A 16324-nucleotide genomic window follows, 5' to 3' on the forward strand; every position below is an offset into this window, starting at 1 on the left:
CTTCTTCTCTCTCTCTCTCTCTCTCTCTCTCTCTTATATATATATATATATATATATATATATATATATATATCTCATCTTATCCATTAATTTCTTTATTTGTCTCTTCTCAAATAAAGATGAAATAATCAATGTATTATGTATTGTGTCTCTCACTGAAAAGCATATCATAAATGACATAAATGAATGTTAAAACCTGTTAGTTCTATCATATCGACATTTGGAATCCCCATTATTTCATAGCATGCCTTAATCTGCTGGGCAACCAGAGGTTTCGTCGGTGCAAGAAATATAATCTTTCCAGATGGATACCATCTCCAAAAATTATACATCACAACAGCAGCGATAAATGTTTTTCCCAAACCTGTCACAAATTGAAGATAAAAATACCTTTTTATTAAGAAATAAAAAGACAAGTAAAAACAAAACTCAAGAAAGAGGAAACAAAAACACATTATAGAAATGAATAGACTTAACGCTGACAAGAAAATAAGAAATATCTCTTTACCAGTGGGTAAACAGACCATAGTATTTCGATATAAAGCAGATTGAACTATGTTATACTGGTACTGGCGAATTGGATAATTTTCCGGATATATCCAAGTATTTCCAGCTGACAGATCGAAACCTTTGGTCTCTGGATGATGTGAAACTTGGATACTTTGCGATTCCATTTTTGAAGAGTCTCATTCGATCTACGACGCACTCCAGAGACAGAATCGACAGATCGGAAATCACTTTTCAACATAATCGATATCAATTTTTTAAAGAAATGAGTATTTATTTTAGATAAACACAGCACAACATTATCATTACATATGCTTCTAACACAAACAGTTTCCAAGAACCAATGCCAAGGACTTGTGACTCACATGTGGACATCTTTTTTGACGTAGTCGCGTTTTCATTGAGCGATTTGAACGATCTGAGCGACAGTATTATAAATACTACAATCTAATTATTTCCCTATTGTTAGTGTCAATATCACAGCCAATACAATGTCAAGATTCTAATCCAGCTAGCAATCCAGTAGGAAAACAAGCATCGTGTACATGAGATGTGTATTTAATTAATCATTTTGATTGCATATTGTACCAATTTAGTACACCATTCTTTGAATTGCAACGCTAAAATTAAAATAATTTAACAGAAAATTACTAGTTAATATTAAGTGCACAATGTAGGCTGTGATCACAGTCTCGCTACAAATGCTTTGAAGCATTTGACCAATTAGAAGAAAAAATTTTACAAACTGACCAATTAAAAAACGTTTGCAGCATCGCATTGACCGTATTTGTGAACTAAGCCATAATGAATAAAAGAATCAATCAATCAAAATTTTCATGAAATGGGAAGAAAAGAAGGTTTCTAATTAGTTGATTTTTTATGCACTATGCGTTATGCAAGTGTGCTGCGGTCATAAGGAATAAAGATTTCAATCTATCAAAAATTGGATACATCGGAATACATTTCTAACAGGTTGAAATCGTTCATTCTTTATTCCTAATTTCTTATTTCTTTTATTGGTGTGTGTGTGTGTGTGTGTGTGTGTGGTGTGTGTGCGCGCGCGCGCGCGCAGGGTCTTTCTTAATAAAAATTATCTCCTATACCATGGCAAAAGGTTACAAAACAAGAAGAAGAAGGTGATCACAGGGCATGGTTAAGCTAGAAACACAATGGGCGAGTCAAGACGGTAAAACGGCGAGGCATGTTTACTGAGCGAGTGAATATGATTAGATTGGTTGGATCTATAAGTAACAATCAATTATTTGCTCGGCAAGCAGGCTTAGCCGCTTTGTCAACTGGAATGCGCTCATTGAAAAGCATAGACAATAAAAATAGGAAATACAAGATTTCAATCTATCAGAAAACGTCCATTCTAGTGTACATGGTCTGATGGGTTGAAATTTATTATTTTTTTATTCCTATTGCCTATGCTTTTCCTTGTGTTTTTGGTGTTTTACATCGCAGTATCGCGTATTGCACGATAAATAAATAAATATAAGGTAAAGCATTCACGTGGATGCGCAGTAAGAGAATAAAGTTGGACACGATTTTGATTGGCTGTTCCAGTACGCAAAAAGTGCATTTGGGCATAAATTTGATTGGTTGATTCTAATATATATCGCCATTATACTCAATGCTCACCATATATATATATATATATATTTGCTTCACGGTATTGCATGCTGTGATAGATTTCCTAACCTCACAGTCATCAATTTTAACACTTAACTCTTGGTTTATGGCGCAGAGATGCTTATTTCTGTTAAATTCTTTCGTTTTATGCAAAAACGCATCGAATAAATCTAATTTTATTGATTTGAGGTGGCTAAACTGTATAATAACTATATATTATCTAGAATAGAATTAATATAATTATATAACTATATAATTGTCGAATATTTAGAATTGGACTCTCAATTTTTAACATAAAAATAAATTCAAGACTAATGAGCAGCACAGAAGCAGGTATGCACAATTATTAAATTGTAAAAAATTACTTCATATTATTCCATTACATAATATCTTTATTTTGGATACTTGAACTTTCTTTGGAATCCTCTTCAGCAATATTACATGTAATCCTAATCGATATTCATTGAACAATCCATCCAGAATGAATCATTTTCAGGTTTTCTAACACTACAACAACACTACAACTAAAGTAGATTCTAATTTGCAATATATATTTGAAATTCATAATTCAATATGAAAGAAAATTAGGTTACCTCAAACAGAAAGCGCATCATGTCATAAAACTTTGGCAAACTATTATTAATTCTCAAATTGTTGATTTACAAAATATTAATGTGTTACACAGACATGTTAAGAGAGACTAAATAATTCAGACTGTATTGTTCAGAGTGTCGATTATTATTTATTTTTATGATTTTGCCATAACAATAAATCTGTTACAAGTCTTTGCCATATTTAAAAATTCACTCAAAATCCATATATAGAATATTTTATATCAAACTCGTATTCTTATACTTTTGTGACGATTTTTGTAGCCTTGATAACAAAGCCTGGAAATAGATTTTGAACAGAGCCTGGCACTAATTTTTAATAATTGAAAGGCACCAAATTGTACATAGAGTTTGTATTATCTGACATTGTCAGCATATTGATAGTTGTCAGAAATATGACAAAATTTGCTAGACATGCTATGCCAACAGATTGATAACAGAAACCAAAAGTTCTGCATAACTTAATGACAGATTGAGAGCAGAAGTTCTGATTCAGAACCTAGACTCTGTTCGATTTCTGTCATCAATTTGCTGGCATAGCCTATCAACAGGCTTCGTCAACAAATCCATAGCCAAATGTGGACACAAATGATTATGGTTTTGTAGTCAAAATCTTGATTGAGTTTCTCTGTATCTGATGAAATTTGTTTCCAAATTGCTAACATTTTGCTATTAGGGAGATTAATGGGTTTTATGTAATACTATCCTGATATCTTACCATAATTTTGCTTGACATTTTTATGGTATTTTAGATCACTTTATAAACAATTTTTTTTCTAAATATTATTTGAATTTACGTACTCATTTCTGAAAATCATTTGTAAAAACATTTTACAGAGAAATAACATAAAATAAATATGAAAAGTCATTTCTTAAACTCATATAATATATGTAGTATAAACTAGGAAAATTTTATATGCCATATTTATTAAGTAAGAACTGATAATAAGTATTTATGTTTATAAGTATATGTTTTTTCGCGGATGTATTATGTATAAAATTATGGGCTTGTGCCCCTTCTTCATTTATCTTCTCTTTTTTTACATTCTGTCTAATCTTAATGGCCATTATTTTTCCAAAAAAATTACATTTGAAATCATTAATATTCTAGAATAATACATTTATTCTAGAATAATCCGTTTATATTCCAGAATAAGACATTTATTAATGGCACAAAAAAAGGTCATAAAATACTCTATCCTATAAGATTATTGTACTAAATTAGTTCTTAATCTAAAAGCTGTTTCTTATGTACAAAAAAATGTTAGCTTTCTAAAAAAAATATTTATTTTAATGCAAATGTCAAGATTCATAATGAAAAACACATTTTTTCGAAATTCATTATTTTCACTGCTTTTATAAAATTTAAATCAATCGAGACTTTTATTGAGTAGTAGTAATTTTTTACATAAGAAGCTAAATACTTTCATATTTCTTTTTTGTATTTACTATGTATTTACTATATATAAAAAATCCGATAAAATTGATGTTTTCAAAATATCAAGGAATTAAAATTAATATTAAACGGTTCACTTTAAAGAAAAAAAAAAAAAATGGATCGTTATATTTTCCTAAAACACTAAACTTTCACGAAGTATAAACAATATCAGAAATTGTAAGGTGAGATGTTATGTCGATTTCCAAAAGAATCATCAACATGTGTGAGTGTGTATGCGCGCGTGTAATACAGGGCGTATGTAATATACAGGGCATTCCAGAAATATGTGGCCAAACTTTAGTATCGTATTCTACTGTTCATAAGGATAGAAAAATGTCATAAACGTAGGTCCGGAAACTCTTCCTTTTTAAGATATAAACACTTTGCTTATCTCTCAAAGTTTATTTCTCAAAAAGTTAACCTGAATAAATATCACACGAAGTAAATGTTGTGCTAGAGTAAGTGATACTGTCATCGAAGGTAGCTTATCATAATAAATTAGTTTTTATCTAAACGTTTTGCATAATTAAGATAGGATTATAATTTATCCATGATCCAAATATTGAGCAGATATATTCATTTCATATATGGATGCGCTAACGAAAATTTTAGAGAAACTTAATATCTGTATCGTGAAACATAAGGTGTAATCATTTTCAGCAATTTCTTTAAGTAAATTACAAACCTTTTAAATATTTTCTCGTAAAAAAGCGTTTATATTTTAAAAAGGAAAAGTTACCGAACCTACGTTTATATGACTTTTTTCATCCTTAGGGACAATAGAATACGATACCGAAGTTTAATCACCTATTTTTGGGACACCCTGTATATATTATGCATTAATAATATATCTGAATAAAAGGAATAATAAAATCGGTAGCAATAATATGCTGGAAACTGAAACTAATCCATTTGTAATTATACTTGCAAAAATAATTTTTAAATACAATAGGAGATTAATTTATACGTCAAAGAACTATAAATGCTTGTTTAAACCATTTATTATATGCTTAGTGATTAAACAATGTTTCAGACGACGTAATTACATAGAGATTACTGCTTAAAGTTATTTGAAATTGTACATCAAACGATCGATTCCTTTTCAAAGTCAGTCATTGTAAAACATGTTCTTTAGTATTAGGGAAAAGCCTATTGAACGGATTTTTGTACATCAGCGAGATCTCTTCATTCAACAATGAGTGATACGTTTGTTGAGTGCATCCACAGTGCGAGAGATTATTTCCATCGAAAATGCACATGATACATAGCCACTAGGGACGCCTATTGCTGGATAATGAATTAATGGAGGACAGAGGTAAATGAAACAAGTATTTAAACCCGCAGCACTGTCGGACACGCCGCGCTGCCTGTTTTCATATTTAGCTCGAAGGTAGAAAAATTTCTTTGACATAAATTTCTCTTTCGTAGCTATTTTTATATATTATATTTAATAATTATTCGTCTAATTGAATCAATCATTCAAAAAAGGGCATTAAGTCATATATAAAATAATTATATTTTATAATAAGTTATAAAATAGTTATATTTCATGAAATTAAAAACGTCGATCTATTTTTATCTAGTAACACGATAGAGCCGATAGATGGAAATGATATACCGCGGATTTCGTTTCTCAGCAAAACGTCAAAAAAGAATCAATCGTCACAAGCGAACAGCAGCATGATCGTCACTTTTATTTCACGAGACAAGTCTAGTAGATCAAAGCGATCTAGTGCGAATTTTGTGTTCCTCGACAAAACGCAGAAAAAAGTAGCAATCATCAAAAACGGACAACAGAGCATGATCGTATCAACTCGCTGCTTCGACAGCGAATAAATCTAACGCGACATATTTTTCACAATATTTCACCGCTGAAATTGCAAAAAAAGCGGAAAGAACAAACGCCAGGCCAGAGAAAGGAAAAACAATGGAAGCGCGTTTCATGGAAATCACAGAAACTAGAGCACCGTGCGTAGAACTGATATGCAACTGGACAAGTCTCACTAGGAAGTCGTATTTTTCTCTCTTTTTTTATGGACGTATTTATTAATATCAAATCTTTATATCACCTGTTTCTATTTCCAACGCGTTGCCCCAAGGTTAAATACGAACAGCGCGCTGCATGCATGACGATGCCCTGAAATCTGCTGGGAAATGTTCCTTGCAACTTGTAGCCGGAAATACGATCTCTCGCGAATGTTGGGTATAACTAATTTCGACGTTATAAACAAGGTCAGCAGCGACGGAGGATAATATCGTTAGGCTGTGCTGCATCACACCAGGATTATCGCGATTAATTATGTGCGTCGGTTACGTAGACCGAATATACAAGATTATTCTCTGCGAAAGTCGCTTACATTCGGCTGTGGCTTGAATTTGCTGAAGTCGAGTCCGACCAAGAGGGAATTGCATCGTTATTGAAGATCATACGCTTAATGTATACGCACTATGAATATTTCGGATAGATCGATTAATGATTATACTCCTAGTGATTAAAATAGAAACTTGTGTAATAAATTTTTTAACAATATCGGAAAATCATTTTTTATATCATTATGATTTGCATATACACTTGTTAATTTTATAAATTTCTGCAGCTTTACGAGATCTATATTAGATCTGTCTTTTCTCATTTTTCTTTGATATTATTTTATAGCTTAAAGATATTTAAATTTATTGCAATTTGCAATAAAAAAAATGGTGCTTGGAAAACGATTTCTGCTTGAAATGTATAAAAGTTATACTGATAATAATATCTAAATGAAATATACGGAGTCCGAAACTTATTACTATCCGTTACATTCTTGACAATAAACGTATCCCCCAAAGCCAAGAAAGTTAGTAAAGTCAGTTAATTAATTCTTTTTCTTCAACGTTAGTCGGTGTAAGTTCGTTCGCGTTGTGCTAACTTCCGGGTGGATGTTGTGCATTAAATCCGGTGATTCCAGTAGCCTGCAGTTTAACGTCAACTTTAGAACGAACTTTCGAAAACACGCAATATATACTTTGCAACTTTGTCGGCTCTTCTGGTTTGTTCGCGTGACCTTTCGTCTTTATAATTTCTCATCACTTGCATCAATGATGGCAATGTGATGAGGATGATAATCAAGATTATCAAGTTCTAAACTCTATAATTTGTCAGTGTCAGTGTCTCACGTGTAAGGTGAAAGGTTATCATTGCTTCCACTTTCGATTGAAGGTGCACGTATACAAAATTAGCGGTTTCTGGTTCGCATAGATTGCCTTAGAAAATTATGCGAAGTAATAGCGTAGCGGTTTGAAAACATTGTCAATCATGGCATCCGTAGACTAATTAAATAGTTATTGATTTCTGGAAATCACACGCACCGTACTCTTCCACATAGCATTAGTAATATTATTATTAAAGGGATGTTGGAGTGACGAAATTATTGATACATTACAATCGCATAGAAATCTTCGAATAGACTGAATAAAATCAAAAATTCTTTTACAGAATTGAAATAGACAAAATTAGGAAGTGGCCTTTATATTAAAATCGAAAAAAAAGGTAACTCATATTTTTCAACTCATAGAGCTATCACTGATGTAAACGTTTACTTACTTAATAGAAAAGTTCTATCATTCGTATGGATAAAATTAACATAACACCACTCGTCGAATTACGTGAACGAATAATATTGAGTTTACGAAATTAAGATTGAAGATTAAAAAAAATTTATATTAATTTGCAAATTGTGTGTGTGTGTGTGTGTGTGTGTGTGTGTGTGTGTGTGTGTGTGTGTATGTGTGTGTGTGTGTGTGTGTGTGTGTGTGTGTGTGTGTATTTAGTGAAAACTCAGAATGCTAAATATAATAATGCAACAATTTGTGTCTAATAATAGATACCGGATCTTGCAAATGACATTGTAATATGTTAGATAAGATGTATGCGTTTGAGTGAGACAGAATGATAATATATAAGAAGATATATAAGAAGATATAAGAAATAAATTAAAGATCTCACAAAGAGAAGATGTCATTATTATTGACATTTTAAATTTAGAATTAAAAAAGTCTGTATTATCGATATCGGTCAAGTTCGGCCGTTACTTCATCATCCCCTTAAATAGGTCGCTCGGTAGTACGTATGGATTCCGTTTGATCGAGAAGTTACCTGTGTATTCAAACAAAAGAAAGTCTTATATTTTTTCGAGTATTGAACGAGACAGTAAAGCCCTAAACCCTAAACACAATGCGAGGCAACAGCGCTAGGGAAATAACACAAGCAATAATAATATGCATAGCGATAGAAAGAGATGAATCTAACGTACCGGAATGCATATGTCAATGCAGATCGAAATACAGAATAGGCAATAGCGATAAAATTTCTGACGAATTGGAATTCTATATCTATTCCTATCGCTGTTTTTATCGCTGTCTCGTATTTTGTTTAGGGCTTAAAATGTATACTGAGCGCACTTAATTAAGTAATCGAAGATAAAATAAGCAGAATAACATTGAGCTCCTTATTACCGTTAATTACATGCATAAGGTTAAACCGATAACTATAACTTAAACCGATCGCATCATTTTAGACTTGTCAATATCAAACAAAAATATCGACTACGAATATATTCAGATGTTTAAAAGCTATTTATATTCATCTTGAATGAGTAGGCATTATCGAATATATCGAATAACGAATAAATTTTTCAAAAACTAAATAAAATTATAATATCCAATTTTGTAGTAATAAAGCTTACAAACAAAAAATTATCCTTAATATTTTTTGGAGGGAATGAAGGTTCCGTTTGCTTGCAGTCTCGATTACATACAAAACAATTTATCAGTCACGTCTAATCCTTAGAAAGGCTTAATGTGTATAATTTGTGCATTCGAGAAATAGAAGTAAATGGAACTGGAGACTTGAGATTGCATGAAATATCAATCAAGATATATATTTACTTTGATTGTTCTGATTAATCAACAATATTGCGACTTTTATATGAGACATTTAATTAGTCGGTTTTATATGTATTGTACGGCTATGTAAGTTTTTGACTGGATAGGCCTTCAAAGAAAAAAGTTTTGAAAATTAAGAATGTTCATAAAAAGAGTGTATAAGAGAATATGAATAGTTAAAAAATATCTAATCGATATTTTATTCATAATTTTTTATTTGATATTTTTACATCGAGCTGCAAAAAAATATTAATGTTCGATATTATCGATATTATATAGCGATAAATATCCTTATTTTCGATTTGCTTTAAAAGATGCTTATAATAAAAGACGAATTCGTCGAATTTATGATAATTCTTGCGTATATAAATCTATGTATATTTTCAGTCTATTTTAAATAATAACTCTTTTTATAATAAATATTTAAATTTATAGATAACAAGCAAATTGTATTAAAAAAATATTTTGATGTAATATGGTATTTTTTTATTTAATAAGCTGACTTCTTTACAAACGCAAAACGCATTTTGCCTATTGATGCGAACGGTTTAATATTCTTTAGTAGGGTTTCTGTAAGCTTTTAATAATAGAAAAAATGTATGGCATAATAATTTTGCATCCTGGAGTATAATAAATGTCGCATGCGCGCGCGCACGCTCCGTCTAGAGAATCCTTTTAGGAATATTTTTCTAGAGAGCACGTAGCAAGTTTAGTTTGTTTAGTCTCAACGTTACTTTCACTCGTGTCTATTTATCACTTATCAAAGTGTTGCCCAGAGCTTTCGGAAGGAAGATAATATTGCATCAGACTTTTATTAATCATCCTTAATTCACCAATAAAGTATTTTAGGCCGGCCATAAGAAGACGTTACTTTCGTTAATTTGCGAAACGATGGTCTGTTTTCTGTGATTGAACTAATGTATACTTTTATATTGGGTCCGGAAAGTTCGTGCCGCAAAAGATTTAAATTTAATAAATGAAATTAAAAATTTAAATCTTCTGCGTTTCAATTTTCCTTCAAAATCGGCATGAACTTTCCGGACGATTCAATATTTGAAACATAAAGTGAGATAGGTACTTATTTGATATTTGTCGAAAAGAAAGACTTTACTTACGCAGTGCAGAAACAGAAAACAGATCACATATTTCTTCTGCAACATATTTACAACATCTTGGAACGAAGCTGTAATGGTATCATTAACATGGCAATTAACGATGCCCCATCGAATACATCATCGTCGTTTCTTTATTTTAAAGGCCCAGTGTACATCTATCATAACGCTACGATCGTAAGCGATCGTGATCGTAAGGAAAAAAGCTACCGTAAAACATTGTCTGTTTACATAAAATCGTAATCGTAAAAGCTAAACAGAATGTTAGAGCCAAATAAGTACATTCTCATTGGCTATCATATCATCAGACAAGTTCGTAATCGTGTGAGTTGAAGTTGAGTCCACTCTTATGATGAGCTTACGATAGTTATTATATTACGACGAGCATTATGATATCATAAGGAGCTTACGATAGTCATTACGATAGATGTAGCCTTGATGCATCGTCGTATGGCAATCAATGCTTATGCATCGCGATTTGATGCATCGCGGACAGCTTTGATCCAGACTATCGGTCTTGCTTTGCTGTGCGTACAAATACAATAGAATGGACGCATGATGGAGTATCTGTTACATGTATAATTTTTTTATCGATTTAAACACTAAATTACATACGTATCACGTTGCTCCACAAAATACGAACGAGTAAATAAATCTCGCATATTCACATATCACATTCACGGGCTCATAGAAGTTCCGATTCATCAAAATGATACGTCGAATTCTTCATATTATTCGGTTTGACAAATATGTCTTCCATCTATTTCCATTGCAAGCATGCGAGTTATAGACGATTGTGAATACAATCTTAGTGTGAGTTAATCTTGCATTCATAATATCCTCCGCTTTGCAACCTAATATATGTCTCGTTCCCACATGTGACACGGAATGTAAGCGATCGGTCGACAGAAGAATGGATGATATAATAATATGTGACTCGTATGAAAGTTATGCTGACACTTTATTTCAAGCTAGCATTCAACTTCTTTCGTCCGACGAATAATCGTTCAAATACATACACAAACAAGATGTTGTACCTATTACCATTATACTTTTACTATATTGGTCTCTGTTGGATACACTGTTTCCTGATTAAAAATTTTCGGTACACGGACCATCGATCATACGATGAAAGATCACTACTAATCTCACAATGATGGTTATAATTATTCTGTTTTGTATTAGCATATTACATTGTTGCATATTCCTTCTTGAACTCTATGATTAGATGTACATATATATAATGGATTAAATAGATATTTGCCTCGCGACACAAATAATCACAGCTGATCTTTCAGTACTACTTTGTCCGGCAGCGTAGAGCGGAAAGTTGATCGTCGAATAAATAGTATCAATCACAGCCAATCTTGCAGCTTCAAATGTTCTGGTAACCATTCCGATAACAACGATGAATCTTTAATTGGAATCACAATCATGTTGCCATTCTAACTTCGGCGATTGTAACTAGAGCACATCTCCGCATGAATATGGATATCATGCGACAACACAATTTCGCTAACACACTCCGGGTTTTCGCGAGTCTTGCACTTATGCACGTCATAAACTCCAGTTTGTCTGCAGAGCTAGCTTGAGCGTGACGAACATGATGAGTAACGCGGTGCAGGCCATCATTGACGGCGATGACGCCATGCTATGCTGCATGGCAGCCGGATTGTCACCCTTGAAAACATGCACCAAGACGCGCGCCGGCTGGGCATTACTAGCCTCGCAAGTATAGTTGCCCGAATGACGATCCGACGCTTTTGGTACCTCCAACCAGCTTTCCCGACCAACGAGATCAGTGCTAACGTTGACACCTTGATCAACGTCGTAATTAATCATACGGAAGTTGTGATACCAGAAAAGATATGACGGTATTTCCGTGGACTTCTTTACCAGGCAATGAAGTTGCAATGTGCTACCAGGCCTCACAAATTTCTCCACCGGGCCGACTATCTCCGCTCTTGCTTCTGCAAATGGCCAAATATAACACATGAGACGTGAACCGTTCATAAACTCGGCTAGACATTGGGGCATTGTTTACTATCATGGGTATGTGAAAGCCTGTCCTGAGGGCGAGAGAAGGAAATAGCTCATGTAAGAGCGACAGAATCTTAAACATTCTGCCAGGGTCTCTCAAATACTGGGATCAGGAAATTAATATAGCGGGCAATTATTTCTAAAAAAAAAAAAATCACGTTATATTTATCACGTTTAAAAATATATTTAATATCTCGTTTAAAATATTGTTATTATATGGAATACAGTAAACAATACACTATTTTTTCCTAATGAATGACTGTTGATTTATAAAAAGTAATAACTTATTTGAAATCCTATTATGAAATCTATTTATATTATTTCAACAAAATATAATTTCAAGAAACATGGTAGTGTTTCGCGCCAAGTGTAGTTAACGCAAGATCGCCCATGTTTTTACGCGAGGAATTGCGAAAATCCGAGATTATCGGATCTCTCAATAATCGACTTCTGAGTAGTCTCAATCGACAACTTCGATTTAAATTATATAATAAAAATGTTTTTATTTTGTACGAATGGAGATATCGTGATGTGAAATCCGAAATGTCAAAAGTTCATATTAAAATACGTCATCATCATCATCATCATCATCATCATCATCATCATCATCATCATCATCATCATCATCATCATCATCGCCCTCGGAAATATTGTTTGTTTCACATTTTAAATGACAGACACTCATCTGTGTTGCGGCATTACTTACCTGTAGTTTCACTTGCACCATATCGATATATCGATAGAGAGCTAAATCGCTGTCATTCGTGGCATCGCTTCGTGAAAATATATCGTTATCGTAAAGACCGCAGTATAGTTTTTTAACGTATAACGCATAATGCATAGTGCATGAGAAAATAAACTAAAGTTTCTCTTTTCCGTGAAATAAAAGGAAAGAAAGATTTTTGATTGGTTGATTCGCTTATATACTGTGCACTATGTGTTATACAAAGGTCTGTACTGCGGCCTTAATGAGATATGTAAATTCTGAAATATTCTAAGTGTCATACAAAAAAATGTAAAAAAATTATCTCCTATTCCGTATAATTACCTTCATTTTTTTCTTCAAGAGCTCACACACATAAACGCGTACACTTGATATCTTTTTTATTATTTTGTTGAAAAATGGTAATTTTTTAACAAATCTTAAATATATCCATTTTAACTGAACTGAACTGTGCTGAAGCAAAAAATATAAACGAACAATAAGAACTTTCAATAAGAACTTTCATCTATTCTTTTATCGAATTTTTATCAGCTATTATTACAATTAGTTACATCATGTTTGTTTTATAATAATTTTTTAATACAGCTGTCCACAAATATCCTTATCGCAATTTGATAATTATTATGACTAACAATGAATAGTCATAATTGTTAATAGCTATAATAAAATATTTTTCTAATCCAATGATATTTGATCTATGAGATTTGTATAATATGCAATTGATGCAATTGCTATAGTGAGATAATTTATCGGAAACGATATGATAGGATGTTTTATCCAATAATATCAGAATTATAATTAATACGTGTACATATATATGTTGTAATAAACAGTATTTGTATGAAAGTAGTTCGACTGCATAATTAACCTTTCATATATAGAACAGCAGATTCACACGTTGCTGTTTCTATTAACTGAGCATCAGTTGCATATATGCTTGGATATTATCGGATATCACTCATAAGGATATCAATTTTGATACTCATTTCTTTATGGGAACAAAAATATTTTCTTATTTTAATAGTGAATATTGAACATACATGATAAAAAAACCTATATCTGTTATTTATTATCGAAAATATTGAAAGAAATTAAAAATTTCACAAATCTTTCCGTTAGATAGCGTGAGTCAACGAAATGCATGTATTACAGTGATTAATTATCCGATAAGCAATTCTCTCTCGAGGTAATTAATTTCTCAATTTTCAATCAATTTACCCCATTGAGCAAATTGTCTATTAATTAAGTATTCAATTAGACGATGTTCTCTGGATCTGTATGCCCCACAGAGCACTTTTTTCTATAGAATAATTGTCACTGTATAATCAATATTGCTATTCATAAAAATTACTTTATCATTCAGTGTAATATTTTCTGAAACACTTTACTTTAAGGAGATTATTAATATAATATAAACAATCGATATTATCCGATATTCATTGGCACTAGTTATAAAATTTAATACTTTCTATTACCGTTTAAAAGTTTTTTTATTTTAATTGAATTGAATAAAATTATTTAAATGAAAAGAATAACATATTAATGGAGATTGAAAATTGTATGTACAGGTATATCGATAATATTGTCACAGATTATCATCATGTATCGCTAATCAATCGAGAATGGAATCAATCATGCGAAAGGATAATCTTTTTTTTAATATCTTTTCGTTACCAATTGTTGTGCTTGCATGGAATTTCAACGGGTTTCATCGTAAATTGAAACCGTTCATTCTTTCCTGTGAACTGCCTATATTGATTTGTAAGTCGATAACACTGAATAGCGTATGACACAGAGCTCTCAAACTATTTAAACCAAATGGAAATATTGCATTGATAAATTCACGATTTGAATGTAACGTTTCAAAATGATTATAAACATGTGATATGAGCTTGATACTTTGACAGCTGTATATTTTGGAAAATATTTACGTTTGCCGTTAATTATCTATTTTTGTAGTTATCTATTTTTGCGTTCGACACTTCTAACATTTCGTATTAGATGTCGAATTCATTTCAAGCTATTAATTTTTGAAAATACTAGTTCTGCCTCCATTTTTATAAATAAATTATTGACATATCACATAGAAAATGGCACATAACTCTTCTTATCAGTAATGTGATCTGTCTATTATTCTTATGTACAGCAATAAATAAAAAAAGAATGGAATTTTTTAAATTCACATGTACCACAAACGGTGAGTCCTCCTCTAATGTTGCATTCTGTACTACAAGAATAATATTTTATAAATCTTTCGCTTTCAAATGTAAATCTTTTCAACCACCATATTAACATACAAACTGTTATTTCATATCCACTCGCATTAGTTATTACAATTCCTATTCCCCGTAACTTTGAATAATAATAACAATGAATAATAATATCATAATATTGTCGAAATTTTAAACAAAGCTGAATTTTAGTGAAATAGAAGAATTTTGAAGAAATTTTTGATCTTGTCTTTAAGAAATACTGTTGAGATGACTCACATTTTGCGGTATCTCGTATGAGGGACTCCGAGAATTTTAAGTCCGCTCACGCTCGGATGCGTTTCATCCTTTCACTCGACGCGACCTGACACGCCGCGCGCTGAGCATGTGAGGATCAGATGTGTGAGGGGTACTCGCTGCCAACACCCGCACCAGTCAGTCCAGATACGCTTTTACTACTGTCACGACCGCAAATGATAGTCGAGATGTGATTCGAAACGTTTGCGCACGGTCTGAGGGTTCCCCAGAGTGAATGGGCATCGATTCCTGGGGGCTATTGCAATTTCGAATCACTAGAGCGTATGTCCTTGTCCGACGCTTGTCTGATTTTTTGACAGCCTTTACTCGGCATTTACGCAAGCTACCCCCAGACTTTGTCCTGATAAAAGTTCCCCATGTCGTTCCTGAAAAGTGCGACATGGATCTGCTGCGGGTGAATTTTTCTCTCTTATTGTTCAGTTCTCTTACTTCTGACCATAGTAGCAAAAGATTGATTTTCATGAATTTCAACTATACACAAAATATGTTAATGTAATGGATACTCACTTTTTGCCACTTTTTGATCACTCAACTTGTAAAATTTACTTTGAAAAATTAAAAACTGAAATTTGAAATTATTTCCTAATTTACAAAACAAAATATATAAAATAAAGCTATATACAAGTATAATTTATTTAATATCATAAGTTAAGTTGATTAGCTAATTTAATAATTTTATGCTTTTTCGTATCTTATAATAATGTTGACTGACATATTAGAATCTGTAAATAATTAATTCTTATTACGAAAAATATTATCTCGATCAGGAATCGAACTGGAAGAAGTCAATCTCTAGCATTTCGTGCAAA

At 32.1% G+C, this 16324-nt stretch overlaps 2 protein-coding genes across 2 annotated transcripts in view; both read right to left on the reverse strand.

The window, feature by feature from the left end:
• The window catches only part of LOC105627609 (Fanconi anemia group M protein), an 8376-nt gene extending 7702 nt beyond the window's left edge, over positions 1-674 (reverse strand). The window contains exons 1-2 of the mRNA XM_012208888.1: positions 509-674; positions 197-364 (exon numbers count right to left, since the gene is read on the reverse strand). Of these exons, the coding sequence (XP_012064278.1) occupies positions 197-364; positions 509-674 (334 nt within the window). The remainder of the gene's footprint in view (positions 1-196; positions 365-508) is intronic.
• Positions 675-11780: 11106 nt separating this feature from the next.
• LOC105627413 (igLON family member 5) overlaps positions 11781-16324 on the reverse strand; it is a 40505-nt gene continuing 35961 nt past the window's right edge. Inside the window, exon 4 of the mRNA XM_012208696.1 lies at positions 11781-12193. Coding sequence (XP_012064086.1) covers positions 11781-12193 — 413 coding nt within the window. The remainder of the gene's footprint in view (positions 12194-16324) is intronic.

The sequence above is a fragment of the Atta cephalotes genome (assembly GCF_000143395.1).
Source record: "Atta cephalotes unplaced genomic scaffold scaffold00009, whole genome shotgun sequence".
Taxonomy (NCBI): Eukaryota; Metazoa; Arthropoda; class Insecta; order Hymenoptera; family Formicidae; genus Atta; species Atta cephalotes.